Source organism: Coenobita brevimanus, chromosome 41 (assembly GCF_032717465.1).
Source record: "Coenobita brevimanus isolate Jiangsu-jjx chromosome 41, ASM3271746v2, whole genome shotgun sequence".
In the NCBI taxonomy this organism is placed as follows: Eukaryota; Metazoa; Arthropoda; class Malacostraca; order Decapoda; family Coenobitidae; genus Coenobita; species Coenobita brevimanus.
This window is the reverse complement of record NC_136994.1, coordinates 13,503,763-13,521,543: the sequence shown is the minus strand read 5'-3', so window position 1 is coordinate 13,521,543 and position 17,781 is coordinate 13,503,763. Positions and strand designations below refer to the sequence as shown.

General features: G+C 43.2%; 1 protein-coding gene across 1 annotated transcript in view; it reads right to left on the bottom strand.

Annotated features, from left to right (window-relative positions):
- The window catches only part of LOC145397515 (putative methyltransferase-like protein 24), a 38,621-nt gene extending 22,030 nt beyond the window's left edge, over positions 1–16,591 (bottom strand). Inside the window, exons 1-4 of the mRNA XM_080270585.1 lie at positions 16,472–16,591; positions 10,711–10,872; positions 10,207–10,308; positions 9,916–10,126 (exon numbers count right to left, since the gene is read on the bottom strand). Coding sequence (XP_080126711.1) covers positions 9,916–10,126; positions 10,207–10,308; positions 10,711–10,872; positions 16,472–16,591 — 595 coding nt within the window. The remainder of the gene's footprint in view (positions 1–9,915; positions 10,127–10,206; positions 10,309–10,710; positions 10,873–16,471) is intronic.
- Positions 16,592–17,781: the final 1,190 nt, after the last annotated feature.

Here is a 17,781-nt window from a genome sequence, read left to right as displayed (position 1 = left end):
CTGTAACATTCCACAGCAGGACTTAATATATGTTTCTCCTATCTATCAATCTATATTTTTTTTTTTTATACTTAAACGCACCTTCCCACCACGGTGGGGTAGCGATACGACAAAGGAAAAGAAAATAACAAAATAACAAAAACCTTCACACACAAATACACATCCGATCACATTCACACTCATCTACCTACCTATCTATCTATCTATCTGTCTATCTATCTATCTATCTATCAATCTATCTCTCAAACTATATCTCTCTCTCTTTATATATATATATATATATATATATATATATATATATATATATATATATATATATATATATATTGTTACGGAACAGAGAAAGATAATGTACACTTTAAGTGAGAATACTAGAAATCACCACTGTCCCGCAAAGTTCCAGGTTCAAAACAAAGGAGTTAGGTAAAATTACAAGTTAAAGTTTAATGCTCAAACTAACAACTAAACATTCAGGACTCATAAGGATAATGTAATGGCAAAAAACAGGTTAAATATATAGGTAACTGCAATAGCCTCTATTAACACGAAATTAACAAGAGTAAATTTATCTAAGTCAGCCCTGATAAAATGAAAAAACCAGATAATACTCAGTGAATGCAAGATATATTATTACAGATACAAAATATTATTACCACTGGCTGACAATATGAATTACAAAAACTTTACTAGGCCTACGAATCAACACCTTATGCTATACAGCACAAGAACAAAATGTAATAACACTCATACTCAAATTACACAGCTGCTAGATGGTTGGAGACTTCCTGAGCACACACAATAAAAACAACTGTACAGGGGAGGACAGAGATGTGAGCAAAATGAGGAGTAGATCTAAGTGGCAATTAATGCAGAGACTGAGTTCATTATATAGGGGCCGGCAGAGCTTGATACAACTTGTAAGAAGGACGCGCAAATGAAGCCAGAGGGGACAAAGAGTTGACACTCCTGCTCTGAACAACAGAAAGAACGACTTACTCTACTATAAGGGAGGAGGGGGGGAGTGAGGTAGAACACGCTCGTGATCAAACATGCAGCATACTGTACGTTAGAATTACACAAAGGATGATGAAATCATAGGCTATGTAACACCTCCCCACAAAGAAAAAGAAATTTACAAAGGAAATTTCTAATTACTCTAAAACAATCTGTCTAAAGTCTAGATAAGCAATCTGCAATAACATTTTCTTTCCCCTTGACATGTTGTATGTCCAATGAATACTCCTGAAGAAGTAGACTCCATCTTGTCAATCTCTGATTTTTATCTTTAAACCTACTAAGGAATTTCAGTGGGTTATGGTCGGTATAAATGACTATGGGGTCAAAACCAGAACACAAAGAAAATGAAAAATGCTGTAAACCCAAAATCAAGGCCAAAAGCTCTTTCTCAATAGTTGAGTAGTTCTTTTGAGGTGGAGTGAACTTCTTACTGTACTAAGTTACAGGATGTTCAATACCCTGATCATCCTCTTGCAGCAAAACAGCCTCAGCTCCTGTATCACTTGCATCAACAGCCATTTTAAAAGGCTTAGCAAAATTTGGAGTAGCGAGCACTGGCTGACTTAATAGGATAGCTTTAAGTTTGGTGAAAGAGGATTCACAGTTATCGGTCCAGACAAATTTAACTCCCTTTTTCAGTAGGTCTTTAAGTGGTGATACAAGAATTGAAAAGTTAAGAACAAATCTCCTGTAATAACCTACCATTCCCAAAAATCTTTGTAGCTCTTTCCTACTTTTAGGTCTGGGAAGATCACTTATAACCTGAACCTTAGCTCCTTGTGGTACAACGTGTCCATCACCAATTACGTACCCAAGGTACTGAAGTTTAGCTTGACCAAACTCACACTCTGATAAATTAGCTACAAGATTAGCCTGAACCAAACGCTCAAGAAATTTACTGACATGGCATAGGTGATCTTTCCAGTTGTCACTGAAGATTAATACATCATCAATATAAACAACACACCCTGCCAAACCCTCTGTTACAACATTCATGAGCTTCTGAAAAGTGGCTGGTGCATTCTTCATACCATATGGCATTACAGAACATGCAAAAGTCTTTCCTAGTGTTACAAAACATGAGATCTCCCTAGCACGTTCAGTCATAGGTACTTGCCAGTATCCCTTTAACAAATCAAACTTGCTTATGTACCTAGCCTTTCCGATCTTGTCTATGCAATCTTCCACATGAGGGAGAGGGTAAGTGTCTGTTTTGGTTATCTGATTAACACGTCTGTAGTCGATGCAAAGCCGCTGTGACCCACCAGGCTTAGGGACTAGAGTGACAGGAGAACTCCACTCGCTCTGACAGGGCTCAATCATCTTGTGGTCCAACAGGTAGCCAAGCTCCTTCTGGATGAGAGGAACTTTCACTGGGTTCACACGGTAAGGAGGCAGTTTAATTGGCTTTGCGTCTCCAACATCGACATCATGCATCAACACAGTGGTTCTTCCTGGAGTGGCACGGAACACTTGCGGGTACTCCTGCAGTAATGCCGAAAACTCCTGCCTTTCCTTGGGAGGTAGATGAGAAAGCTTAGTCTGGAGATCATTCATGATATCAGGATTCTTCCCCAAACTATCACTCAAGCTCATGCTGCATGGGAGAACTTCACTTGCAAACTCGGGTGGAACAGCTACAGTGCAGATTGGGTTATTTTAGTCCCGCCCGTGATATAACTTTAGCATGTTGATGTGACAAAGTTGCTTGTTCTTTCTACGATCTGGTGTGGCGATGACATAGTTGACATCACTGAGTTTCTTCTCCACGAAATAAGGACCACTAAACTTGGCTCGAAGAGGTTGCCCATGCACCGGTAGCAGAATCAAAACCTGATCTCCTGGCTGAAAGTGGCGTAACCTGGACTTCTTATCATACCAAGTCTTCATCTTCTTCTGAGCAGCTCCTAAATTCTCTCTCGCCAGCTGTAAAGCAGTGGACAGCCGTTCTTTGAACTTCTTCACATACTCCAGCAGGTTGACGTCATCTTCCTCCGACAGCCAGCATTCCTTGAGTAACTTTAGGGGTCCTCTTACTTCATGGCCAAACAGTAGTTCAAAAGGTGAGAAGCCCAGTGATTCATTTGGAGATTCTCTTGCGGCAAATACAACGAATGGAAGACCTTTATCCCAGTCTTTCTGATGTTCCAAACAGTATTTCTTGAGCATCGATTTGAGTGTTTGATGATATCTCTCCAACGCTCCTTAGGTCTGGGGATGGTAAGCTGAAGACGTGATCTGGGTGATGCCGAACTCTTTCAGAGACTGCTTGAAAACATTTGACATGAAATTACTTCCCCGGTCTGACTGTACCTCCTTGGGCAGACCAAACTTTGTGAAGAACCCTAGCATTTCCTTAACCACGTTCTTTGCTGAGATATTTCTAAGTGGAATGGCTTTAGGATAACGAGTAGCCATATCAATCAGGGTCAACACATAAGAAAATCCTGAAGAAGTCTTAGGAAGAGGGCCCACAATATCCACCAACACACGGGTGAATGGCGCCTCAAAAGGAGGAATGGGAACTAGAGGTGCAACCTTTTCGGTCTGATTACACTTCCCCACAACTTGACAGGTGTGACAAGACTTACAATACCAGGAAACATCCCTGAAGATACCTCGCCAGTAGAAGTGTTTCAAAATGCGTGCCACAGTCTTCCTCACTCCAAGGTGTCCTGACAAACTGGAATCATGAGCCACTCTAATGATATCCTGCCTACAAACACGAGGGATGACAACTTGATGTACAACCTCCCATTCACAGTCGGCTGATGCTGTTGGGGGTCTCCACTTCCTCATAAGTACTCCTGACTTTATATAATAACAAGTAGAAGCACCAGCTGACTCTTCCTCACTGCAAGCAGAGTTAGCTAGACCTTTCAACTCAGGGTCAGCAACCTGCAACTCAACCAACTCTTGACGAGACAAATTATCAACACTACGGAGTACTGCCTCATCTGGTGAGTGGTCCAAATTAGCAAGAAAAGTGTCAGCTAGGATAACATCATCATCATCATTATCCTTTAAGTCACCAGTAACTTTAGACTTAGCCCTAGTGACAGCACATGCAGAGAACACATCAGGGACATCACAATCCTGGGTCGCAGCCACTGGCTCACTAGACAACTGAGGAGCTGGACACACTTGACTTCCACCAATATAATTTCCAAGTAAGAAAGTTACACCTGACATTGCGAGTGTCTCAACCAACCCAACCATAACGGAACCATTAACAAGACCAGACTCTAAATTCACTCTGCATAGAGGGACAGAGAAGTAATTATTCCCTACACCTTGTAAGATTACAGTTTCAACAGAGGAATTAACATTAGAGCCTAGAACACTGGTCAGCATAAAGGATTGGCAAGCACCTGTATCACGATATATTTTAACTGATTTCCTGTCATTACTGTCCAGAGGACTGACAAAACCATCAGACAGGAAATTAGCACATGAACTCCTGAGAGTGTCACCCACGTTACTGCTCAAAAGAGGAGCTCCATCATGAGAATTTAATTTACCTCTCAAAGCAGGTTCAGTTAACTCAGTTAAAGAATTCTGGGAACTCTCAAGGGTGGACACTAGACCAATTGACTGAATATTTAAAGACTCCTTTTTGTTCCCATCACGCTGTCTCCTGAAACATTTCTCCGTAGTATGACCAAGCTTACTACAATAAGTACATTTACTTTTCTAAAATCTAGAGGTGAAGCTGGTATTTACTTCCTGAGAAACATCATCTTTATTCTCTTTCCTGTTACCTGTACTCTGAGTAGAGGCATCGTACTTACTCTCAGCTTTCCTTTTTTCTTTAGAATATCTCTTGTGAGTGAGAACATATTCATCAGCTAAAACTGCAGCATCAGACAAATTATCTATTCTTCTCTCATCAAGATATAGGCTTACATCTTTATTAATACACCTTTTGAAGTCCTCCAGGAAAATCATCTGCTTAAATTTATCAAAATCAGAATCCACATTCTTAGAATTTAACCACTGCTCTAACAGATCTTCTTTGATTTTTGCATACTCAACATGGGATTGCTTATCTTGCTTATAAGTTGTCCTAAATTTTACTCTATAGGCTTCAGGAACAAGCTCATAGGCCTTAAGAATCAAGCTCTTAACTACATCATAATTATCACATTGATCCTGAGGCAAAGATGCATAAGTTACTTGAGCTTTACCGGTGAGAACAGTTTGAAGGAGTACTGGCCAATGCTTTTTGGGCCAATTAAAACCTGTAGCTACCCTCTCAAACAACTGAAAATACTTTGTTAAATTAGATTCATTAAAAGGAGGGACAAGTTTAACATTTTTAGCCACATCAAAATCAGCAGAGCTAGATGATCCAGTTCCACCTTGTTTCATGCGATACTCATGGTCTGCCTGAATCCTAGCAAGTTCAATTTGTGCCTGAGCCTGTACCTGTGCCTCCTGAATACGAGCATTTGCCTGAAATTCAGCCTCCTTAGCACGAGCCTCCTGCAGGGCTAGCTGTAACTTAGCTAATTCAATCTGCGTTTGCTCATTTGGAGGAGTTACATTAAACAAGCTTTCATTAATCATGTCAACAATTTGATCTTTAGAATGATGAGAGCGAACAGCAATTCCCAATTGTTGACCAACAAGCTTAAGTTCATTCACTGTTCTGTTTTCTACATCACACACTGTTTGCACATTTGACAAAAAATCTTTGGCTTCATCAAGCGTAGTAATAGTAGACATCATGAATAAATCACAGTCACAAAATATCAAGCAATATCCTTATGATAATATCCTGAATATCCTGATAAGAGGTCGCCAAATTTATGTTACGGAACAGAGAAAGATAATGTACACTTTAAGTGAGAATACTAAAAATCACCAATGTCCCGCAAAGTTCCAGGTTCAAAACAAAAGAGTTAGGTAAAATTACAAGTTAAAGTTTAATGCTCAAACTAACAACTAAACATTCAGGACTCATAAGGATAATGTAATGGCAAAAAACAGGTTAAATATATAGTTAACTGAAATAGCCTCTATTAACACGAAATTAACAAGAGTATATTTATCTAAGTCATCCCTGATAAAATGAGAAAACCAGATAATCCTCAGTGAATGCAAGATATATTATTACAGATATAAAATATTATTACCACTGGCTGACAATATGAATTACAAAAACTTTACTAGGCCTACGAATCAACACCTTATGCTATACAGGACAAGAACAAAATGTAATAACACTCATACTCAAATTACACAGCTGCTAGATGGTTGGAGACTTCCTAAGCACTCACAATAATAAGAACTGTACAGGGGAGGACAGAGATGTGAGCAAAATGAGGAGTAGATCTAAGTGGCATTTAATGCAGAGACTGAGCTCATTATATAGGGGCCGGCAGAGCTTGATACAACTTGTAAGAAGGACGCGCAAATGAAGCCAGAGGGGACAAAGAGTTGACACTCCTGCTCTGAACAACAGAAAGAACGACTTACTCTACTATAAGGGAGGAGGGGGGGAGTGAGGTAGAACACGCTCGCGATCAAACATGCAGCATACTGTACGTTAGAATTACACAAAGGATGATGAAATCATAGGCTATGTAACAATATATATATATATATATATATATATATATATATATATATATATATATATATATATATATATATATATTCCCGATATATAATAACGCGAGCAACGTTTATGACTGCTCTTAGACGGAGAAATGAAGAAATCAATGTAACTTCCAGCATTTATTAGTGTGATAAAATACAGCCATCATTCCCGGTGTATATAATATTCATTCATTCTCTCTCTCTCTCTCTCTCCCCGGGCTTGATGCTGTGGTGTCCAGATCATGGTGTCCCTATTCATTCATTCATGCACGGAATGGGACAAGCTGAACCCGCTCACCACAGGGCTGATGTGTCGTCACGAAGGCTCACGTGGTGCGCTGTCTGGCTGACCTCCCCTATTTAGATCATGATCCCGCCCTTCCTCACCCACCACCCTCCATATAACTCCCACACCCCCCTCCCCTTGTTTCCCCTACTGTGGTGTGAACCTTTAACTGTCCCACCTGCTTTGGAGTCAGAGGTCGACGAAAGTGAGGTTAACGGTGAGGGATGACTGGCATGATGGTGTTTTTTGTGATAGTAATGCTAGGTTGCGGGGGAGCTGATAACCCTACGGCATCTCTTGAAAACTGGTAAAGGTTGTTTGGTTCACGACGATAGTTCAACAAAATAAATCACTACCGATACCCGTGTGTCTCACATGAATGAACGCACCACTATCTGGATGCCTGTGTTGTAATACTATGGTTATAAATATATCTACCATGTGTATGACACGTTAATCATTATCAGTATAATACGTTTACTTGCATGGTATTGATTGGAGACCAGTTAGAACTGCACATTGACAAATTATCACTGGGTTTGTTTCGCCCGAACAGCTGACTGAATCTCGGTCAAGTTCACAGCTACCACTGTTGCCAGACAAAACACCAACATGTTGGTGGACTAGGTGGCCTCGAGTCATCTACTCGCAACTGTACATCATCAAGTGCGAGGAACCCGTAAGTTTTCTGGGGAGGTGATGAAGTGCAAGTATGATGCCAAGGCTAGTGAGGTAAGCTTCAAGGATGGTGGCCAAGTTTTGTTATACAATACTCAGCAATAGAAGGGACAGTCACCGAAGCTTCAGAGCCCATGGGATGGGCCTTACACTGTGTTGGACGGCCTATCAGACGTAATGTATTGGATTCAGGGAGGCAGGAAGTCTCGCCCAAAGGTGGTGCAAGTGAATCGTCTGTGGCAGTACTATGTGTCTGGGCAGTACAGCTGGGACGTCTCCGTGGCTGTTGAGGAGGACCAAGGAGCTAAAGTACAAGAGGATGGTGACAGTTTCCCAATGGAAGAAGTGCATCAGGAAGAGGACCAAGACATTCCAGGAGGAGTGGACTGTGTGGAAGAGCAGGGACGTCGTCGGAAGAAGCATAGGGGAAGACCTGATAAGTTGAAGGATTATTTTGTGTATAGGTAGATGTTTCATTAGGATTAATTGTATTTGTATACATTGTGCAGTTTTGTTGGGACGACAAAGGACTGGGGGGGGGTAGGGTTAAGAAGCAGGATTTGGTAGTTAGGTAGTTCGGAAGTTTCTCAGTGTTTCTCGTGGCTCTGGTATGAGTCAGAGTTGCCAGTTAGTCTGCTGTTTGTGAGCACAGTTGTTTAGTAAGTTATGTTATAATTTTTGTGCTCTTTTTCTCAATAATGTTTTATTTATGTGATTGCTTGTTAAATTATGTAATTTAAGTTTGTATGCTAAGTAATATAGAGTGTTATGCGGTGTAAGAAAACTCTGGCATGTTTTGGATGTCTCCGAGTTGGTAACTGTTGTAACCGTTGCCCTCTTGAGAATACACTAGAACTGTGGAGAAGTAGTAGAACACTCTAGATTATAGGAAGCTTATATAAGGATGGGGAAGAGACTAGAGCAGTTTCAGTCAGTTTTCAGTTCAGTTTGAGTGTAGTGCAGTGTTAGTGAAGTGCAGATTGTATATCTTCGGTACTGGTGTAAAATAGCGAAGTGTTACTGCAGTTCGTGCATCTTCGATGCTTGTGAAAATAGTGAAGTGAAGTTGGAAAGCATTTAGTATAATTATTTGATAAAAAAAGACGGCGAACTTTAGAAGCCACTGTTTATATACAACACCTCAGCTGATCTTGTGTACTTTATACCATAAGGCTGCCTCTAGGAAGAACAACTCACCAGGCAACATCCTTCCTATACTGAACTATCGCTATTGGAGTCTGTGGCAGCGTGGGACGGGGACGTAACAGTATGATTTAAACATAAACAAAATATGGACTGTGCCTGGCGTGATGCTTGGAATGCTATGTAGTTAGGCTAACCAAGAATACAAAATAACATCTTGTGCGAAATTTTTGCTGCCAGGAGAGTTGTACATAAGTATTTGTAGGCGTCACTGTAGTGAGGTTAACACCATGTGCTTCTACATGGCTTGTGTTGTGGACAGCGAGACTAAATGCACTGATATGCAAAAAAAAAAAAAAAAAAAAAAAAAAATGTGATCCTCACGTACAATAAACGTGATAGAGTAACATGCAGACGTAACTGCCACGCGACTCATGCCGATATCATATCACCAGTATGCTGCTATCTCAGGTTTTATCAGTAAAGACAATATAAGCCAGTTACAGCACCGGGAAGCTGGTGGTACATTGGTTAGCATATCCAGTTCGCGAATGAAAAAAATTGAACTCGTTGCTCGGGCCGGTCAGATTGAACTCATTCTATTTCGATTTTGTCCCTATATAGCCAGCAGCACAACGGCTGGTCTGATAATTCGTAGATTTGCTGGGTTATATCCTGAAGACTGGTTTACGTTCTGGACAATCACAGACTCAAAAACCCAGACAGCGTTGGATATATGTTTCCCTAACTCTGTAACCAATGGCTAGAAGTGCAAACCCTTAATGGTTGACACATTTATTTAACATATCCCCTTTAACTGACTCAATACGTTCTGCTTCAGTCAGAACAGAAGTTAAATACGTCGAAGGTGCGATAGAAACCGAGAATTTTTAGTACACACACACACATACACACACACACACATACATTTTACAGGTTCTAAAAGTGACATCAGGATCATCATGACAACAATGTAAATATGTAACCGTAAAGCCACTTAATTGTCACTCTTGCCATTGTCGGAGTAAAACAAAATATAAAGGTATATTTACGTGTGTGTGTGTGTGTGTGTGTGTGTGTGTGTGTGTGTGTGTGTGTGTGTGTGTGTGTGTGTGTGTGTGTGTGTGTGTGTGTGTGTGAGCTCAAAGACAAATCCAAAACAACCTAGCATTAAACACACAGCTCACCTCTGTACCTTCCCGGGTGCACCTCAAGGGCCAGCTGTGTGACGGAGGTGAGGAGGTGAGGTTGCTCTGACAGTAGCTGCTCCATTACCGGCACCTCAGTACCCTCAATATCCAACTTCAGGTAGTCCAGATGGCGTCCCTCGTGTCCCAGCTTCACCATGATGTCCGCTAACCGCTGATACTGGAAAGGTTTGGGACATTGAGTTTGTGCCTGTGTGAGAGAGAGAGAGAGAGAGAGAGAGAGAGAGAGAGAGAGAGAGAGAGAGAGAGAGAGAGAGAGAGAGACTTTACCTTTTCACTGTTCTTTGATGCGATGCCAAGACTGAGGAATGCAAGTTTGGGTCTCCGCATGTGGTCCTTCACGCCGGCCATGGTTGGGTCGAAGCTCCACACCTGTATTGGAGGGCAAAGGCTGTGTGTAATATGCCCAAAGTGTTATCCATAATTTGTGAGAAAAATAGGTTGTGTGTAGTATGTCAACAGCCTTATCCGTAAGTTTAAAGAAAAGGACCGTAAAACACTGAACTGGCTCTTGCGATTCATCAGGCCCATTTTCCCATCAAGTTTGTACGCTCATTCCCATATACATTCCTTTTACTCCCTACTTTCCATACCTCACTGTACTTCTTTCCATCTCTTGTGTCCTCACCTTAACCCTCGGATACCCGTTCTTTATATCAAGCGTTCTTTTGACTGCTCGTCTCGCCTGTACATCCTTTGGTTTCTGTCTTAATTCTCTCCCCACCTACCAACTCTACGCCTCTTCCCTCCCACTGGAATCTCCTCGCCCCTCACCTGGCACCCATAAAGCACCATGGCATCATCGAAGGACCACTCGTTGTTGATACCGAAGGAGTACACGATGCAGCCTGGTGGACGCGGGGCAACGGAAGGGTCCAGACACACCCACTTATCCCCATCTATGACTCTCCCATGGCTCTTGCCCCCCATACGAATCTGTAGGGAGAGATTATAAGGGCGAGCTGGTACTCTTGCTTGGCGGTGGTGGTGGTGGTGTAACTTTTAGCACACTTGACTTGCAACCGTGAAACCTGTGGGCTAAGTACTTATCATAGCCTATATAGTCATGCCTAGAACTGAAATAGGGACCTGGATTATAAGACTGACTGTTGCATGTCGTTGTGTGGGTGAAGGCTGTCACATAACAAATAGCTACTGTTTGTGTGCCATAATGAGCCTCGTAAATTTATAGGCTTCCGTGTGTGTGTGTGTGTGTGTGTGTGTGCAATGTTGCAAATCATCATGCTGGTGGAATATGGTGATTGGGTGGGTAGATGCATGGGATGGTCTGGTGGGTGGACAGGCAAGGTGGTCAAAACTGCAGTGGGGTGAGGTGGCCAAGCAGTGTGGGTAGGTGTACACACAGAGTGGTCAGAGTGGGTGAGGTGCACTGAAGGGAAGGTGGGGTGGGGTGGGGGGGGTGTAATGGGGTGGACAGGGTGAGGGTGGATCGGCGGGTGGGTGACAGTCAGATAGGGTGGTTGGAGGAGTGAATGGGCAAGGTGGGTTGGTGAGTGGATGGGTGGACAGGGAGGGTGGGCAAAGTAGGTAGAGTGGGTGGGTGTGGTGGGCAGAATGGGTAGAATGGGTGAGTGGGTGGGCAGATGAGGTGGGGGATATGGGGAGATGGGTAGGTGGAGTGGGTGGATGGTTGGGGTTCGAGATGAATGGGTGGGAAAAGTGGGTTGGTGGATGAATGGGCAGGGCAGATAGGTGGGTGGGCGGGGATAGTGGGATGGGAGGGTGGACAGGGTTGGTGGGATGGGTGGGTGGGTAGGGTTGGTGGAATGGGTGGGTGGAGGACTTTCAGGAGCACAAGGAAAAAGACAGGCTTACTATGAGGTGGTGAGGGGGTGGTTGGGAAAAAATATGTCCACTGTGGAATAGGTCCATGGGGGAAACAGGTCCACTGAGGAAATAAGCCCGTGGGGAAATAGGCAGGGGAAAAAGGATCCATGAGGTAAAAAAAGTCCATTGTATGAACAGGTATACATGGGGGGGGATGGAGGAAAGACACATGAGGGAACTGGTCCATCAGATAAACTACATCCAACGGGGAAAAAAAGGTCCATGGAGAACTGGTCCTGGGGGGAAAATAGGTCTGTGGAGGTAAATACATCCATGGAGTTAGAATAGGCCCATGGGGAAAATAGGTGGGTGAGGGAACGACCCCTAGGAGGTGTAGCCAGAGCTAGACATATGAGCTGATTCTTGTTTATATAATTTTATACCTTATTCCAACTCGACTTATGGCAATCAATTTACAACAGGCCTCCCCTCGCCCGTTCTGCAATGCCACTACAGGAAGACTGGAAGGGTTTTTATGCAAACTGATATACTGGGTGTTTCAAAAGTCCCTCACTAATTTGATTTTCAATTTACTTTGCATGTAATCGGCCAACGACGTTCATCTTGTGGGAAACTCTTACTCAGTAGTTAAGAATTTTTTGAGTCTACATTTGAGGTTTTGCACCCTTTTCTTCTGCTACCATGCTGACTCTAGAGCAAAGGTGTAAAATCGTTGCACGGCAGGAGGTTTTTCAATATGTGGTTGAAGGTCAGCGACGATTCCAGGCAGTCTACGGAAAGCATTATGCACCAGATAGGAACACCTTCGTCGCCACCCACCAGAAGTTTATGGAGACTGGATCCGTTAACCCCTTAACCGCGGGGCGTAACTTTCGTGATGCTCGGCCACAATGGATCATACCGCGGGGCATCACTTTTGTGATTCTGTGTTATTTTGAATTATCCCGGGCTCTCAAGTTGTGGCTTGTATCATCTATCAGTACTGCCAATGTCCAACACTAGTCAGAACTCCAAATCTCATCTGTACTCCCATCCATTGTTGACATTTTAGCGATTTTACCCCCTTCGTGACTCCCCTCCCTACCTGCCCTCCATTACCCTGTCCTCTCACCTCCCACACCGTGCTGCGCTATGCAAATTTCCCCCAGATTTTTCCACAGATTTCATCCATTGAAATAAGCCCTATGCCATATACTTATACAAAATAATATATACCCCCAAAAAAATAAGGTAAGTGATAGTGTTATATACCAGGAATTGGCTAATTATCACCTGACAACACCTCACTTGCATTCATTCGCTACATTACCACGGTAATTTCCCCTTTGAATTATGCCTTGTAATCGATGTCTGTAATAAAAATATATATCAGGAAGGAAGGGAGAAGCCTAAGTGACATTTACATTCACCTGGAACTGCCTATTTCTTTATGTATTGCCGAGATTTTCTACCAATAAAAAATTAGCATGTAAGTTAGCAGCAGTCAGCCTCAGTGTCATTGTCAACCCTTCCCTTCTCAGATAAGCCGCGGCATGTAGTTCCTTGTCCTCCGCTGTAGTGACTTGCAGAATTGTCCTTGGTGATGATGGACAGTGATTTTGATGATTCGGGTGAATATTGTGATGAGCCGGGTGAGGTAATCGTGCCAGAAAGTGCTAGTACGAGTGCTTTAGTGTCAGAAGTAGTCTCTAGCTCCAAGGGAAAGGAGCCGTTAGTGCAGCAAGGCAAGGAATTTGGGAAGGGAGTGAAAAGGCGGCGTGTTAGCCCCAGAACAATGCCCCCGCGTGACCCAGCCCGCCATGAGTCCCAAGTGCATTCATCTCCCCATTCCCCAAGCCCCACTTCACTCATTTCTTCCTCATCGTCAGCTGAGTTATCTCCTGAGTCTTCGTCGTCGGAGTCACCAGCAGCAGTGAAGGCAGGCCTTAGAGGAAGAGGTAAATCCAGGACTTTGAAAAGTAGAGTTGTTAGTAGGGTAAGGGCTGCTAGTGTTGTACGGCAACCCAAGGTCAGTGCGATGACCTTGAACGAGATAAAACTGCCTCACAGCCAACCACCACCACCACCACCACCACCCGCCCTACACCGCCACGACAGGGAATCCTGGACGCCTTCGCATGGACGGAGGGGTCATATTTTGTGCCTGAACATTTAGTGTTTGATGAGAGCTCCTCAGGAGTTCAGCCTGCCTTCACTATTGACGATAATGCTGAGTGTGTGGACTACCTTTTGGCCTTCCTAGATGACGAAGTCATGCAGCACATAAGTGATGAGACCAACAGGTATGAATCACAACGTGCTGCAAGTGGTACAGGTGCAGCCAAGATGCAACAGTGGTCCATGCTGGGAGTGCACGAGCTGTATGTGTTCTCTGCCCTCATGCTTCTCATGCCACACTCCAAGAAGCATGAGTTGGAAGAATACTGGTCCATGGACCCCTTACTACCCTCACCCACCTTCATTAAGTACATGGCCAGAGATCGCTTCTGGAACATCATGGGAAACCTGTATTTTGCCGACAACGATGTACCTTCCCAAACCGACCCACTCTGGAAGATCCGGGAGATTCTGAGCAGAATGAAGGATAAGTTTGTCATTCTTCCACCCCTTTCAGAAGGTTGTCATTGACGAATCCTTGGTTTTGTTCAGAGGACGTCTTCGGTTTGTTCAGTACATTCCAAGCAATTGCCATCGCTTTGGAATTAAGCTCTTTGTACTGTGCGACTGTAAGACGGGGTACATCCTTGACTTCGTCATTTATTCAGCCAGCACTGTCGATCTGGATAAAACACACCCCCTTGGCTTCTCATGCTGTGTAGTGAAAGTGCTCCTTGAAAAGTATTTTGGTGGGAATCAAGTGCTGTATACAGACAACTACTATACAGCACCGAAACTTGCCAAATACCTTTCTGAGCACGGCATTGGCTCCTGCGGCACTGTCAAAAGTAATCGTGCCCACTTCCCCAAATTCACAGAGGTAGGAACCTCGCAGCGAGGAGACGTGCACCTACGCAAGTCTGAGAAGATGCTGGCAATACGGTGGCATGACAAGAGGGTCGTGCACATGCTCACCACCGTACATAAGGGGGAGATGACAGACAGTGGGAAGGTCGACCGTAGGACAGCCGAACGTGTGATGAAACCTGATGCTGTGTTGGACTACAATATCAACATGCGGCTGGTGGACAAGTCTGACATGATGATTGGTGAGATCGACTGCCTCAGGAAGGTTTTTCTGCATCTCATAGATATGACGATGCTGAACGCCTTCATCCTGTACAAGATGAAGGTCAAGCCACCCAAGTCCTTCTCCCTGAGGTTGTTCGCCAGGACTTGTGTCCAGCAGCTGCTGGAAAGATATGGTAGGGTGACAGCAGCAACTCCAAGGTGCCATCCAGTAACACTTCCCGACCGACTTGAGCAGAGGGCGTATATGGATCGGCACAGACTTGAGCTTATGCCTGCCACAGGGAAAAGGAAGGCTGCGATTCGCAGGTGTCAGGTGTGTGCACATACCACCCGCCGCAAACCTGAGCACAAACGCACCTCTTGGCAGTGCGCTGAGTGCCAGGTTCCCCTCTGTGTTACCTGCTTCTTTGATTACCACAGCCAGAAGCAGTTCTAACAGTGCAAGTGTGAAAGGAGAATAATGTGTAAATAATGTGTAAATAGCAAGTGAAAGCAATGGATGTTCAGTACATATGACTGAACAGTGTATTATAGTTTTATCTTACTGAAAGTGACAGTGAATAACATAGTGTAGGTAAAATAGAAGGGTAAATATTGAAAATAGAATAGAAAATGTAAATAGTAATGTAAGTAATTAGTAATATAAGAATATGAGTACAAATAATTTATGTTATAACAGTGAAAGTGAATCCGTGGCTCTCTACGTATTTTACTGAATGAAAAATTGAATGACTTCAGTGACAATAAACTAATACCACTGAAGGAAACTTATGGAGAAAGACCCCAGATATATATAAGTGTCATATAGTAATAGAAATATAAAGTGTGAGGGGTTTTATGAATAATAAATGACAGAGTACCAAGAGCGAACTAGCGCAAGTGCGACGATCAGACGAGCTCGTAATTTCCATTGCTTTCACAGTGGGTTTTTTTTTGGAGTATGGATCCCAAACTACTTGAAAATCATAGAGTAGTGTTTATAGTGTTAATATCTGGCTGTGGTAATCATATTACGGGTTGTCGGGAAGTGTAAAGTGGAGACTTCGTTACCCAACTTCAGAGGTCTCCACAAGTCCTACGGTAACCGACGAAGGCTCAACAAACATTCCAGGAGAAAGCTGAAGGTATGTGCCATAAGCATATTTAATTTTAATATTCTAGGACTAATAACTGATTTTTGGCAAATATTTTTTGAGAGTCTGTCGGAGCCCGAATAACCCCGCGGGACACGCAAAACATTGGTAAACATGCCCGCGGTGTAGGGGTTAAGGACAAACCCAGATCAGGAAGACCTTAAAGTGGGCGGAGTTAGGAGAATGTCGAAACTGTCCGTGAGGCTTTTGCTCAGAGTCAAGAAAAGTCCATTAGGCGAGCAGCTGCAGAACTGAACATCAGCGTGACATCTATCCAACGGATTTTGTGGCGTGATCTCAAGCTGTATCCGTAAAAGATCCATGTGGTTCAGAAGCTGGAACCTCAAGACTACGATTGCCAGGTGGAGATGTGAGAGACACTGCTGCATCACTACGGAACAGACCCATTGATCCTGAAGCACACGTGGTTCAGTGACGAAGCTCTCTTCCACCTTTCTGGTCACGTCAATCAGCACAACACCCGCGTCTGGGGAACTCACAATCCTGTGGAAATCCTTAAACATGAAAGAGACACGCCAAAATTGGTCGTCTGGTGTGCCATTTCCTCAGCTGGGCTGATTGGTCAGTTCTTCTTCCGGGATAAAGATGGAAATTCCGTGAACATCAACGGAGACAATTACCTTCTTATGTTTCAGGAGTTCTGCATCCCCCAGCTGTCAGCTGTAGCCGACATGCGAGAAGTCATTTTCCAGCAAGACGGTGCCCCTGTTCATTACTCGCGTGAGGTTCGCTCATTTCTGAATGAGCAGTTCCCAGATCGGTGGATTGGTCGCCGTGGTTTCTTTGAATGGGTTGCTCGCTCACCGGATCTTACACCATGCAACTTCTTTTTGTGGGGCTATATTAAGAGCAAAGTGTACGCCACCAAGCAGCGGGACCTTCCACACTAGAAGAATGGATCAGGAATGCGTGTGCTTCTGTTACTCCCGAAATGTTGTCCAAAGTCGGCCAAGAATGCGTAAAATGGTGGCTCGCTTGTTTCGAAAAAGGCGATGCCCAGGTTGAGGTGTACCAGTGACTTTCCAGTAGACTTATGAAGCCAAAGTTGATGCCACCAAAATTCTCGTGAATCGTAGACTCAGCAACCAAACTGTCATTTGATTCCTCTTGTAATTGCAATTTTATTGAATTTTAAAAAAATAATGAGGGACTTTTGAAACACCCCGTCTACTAATGAATAAAGTTATTCAGTATATTATAATTTTTTTTTTTTATATACCAACTATACATCTAATGAGAGTGTTGTGGTTTTCACTGTACATCCACCAGTTTCCCAAACGAGTCACTTCAGTGTTAATTATCTAAACTAAAGAAGGGCCAGTTAAGTCAAAGTCAGTATCTGTTTGACAGTGAGGCATGCCAGTCCTTCTAAGTCCTTTACCCTCCATGAGTAATCATTCACATTCACACTCCCATTACTATAAACGATCAGTATACGGTAGGAGTTTGTAAACAGTATGATTATAACATCTGTCTCGTTTATTCTTGTGTCATCCAGTGATAATACTCATACTAGATATATCGCCAGTATCCGATATAACCTATTAAAATACTTCGTATCTTAATAAAACGTAACATTCTGTTTTTAAATTTACTTCGCAAACCGTAATGTAGGTCTGATAACGCAATTGTATACATAAAAAATCATGTAGCCTTTTGGGTAGGTCTTTGCCTTCGTCTCACACAAACTAAA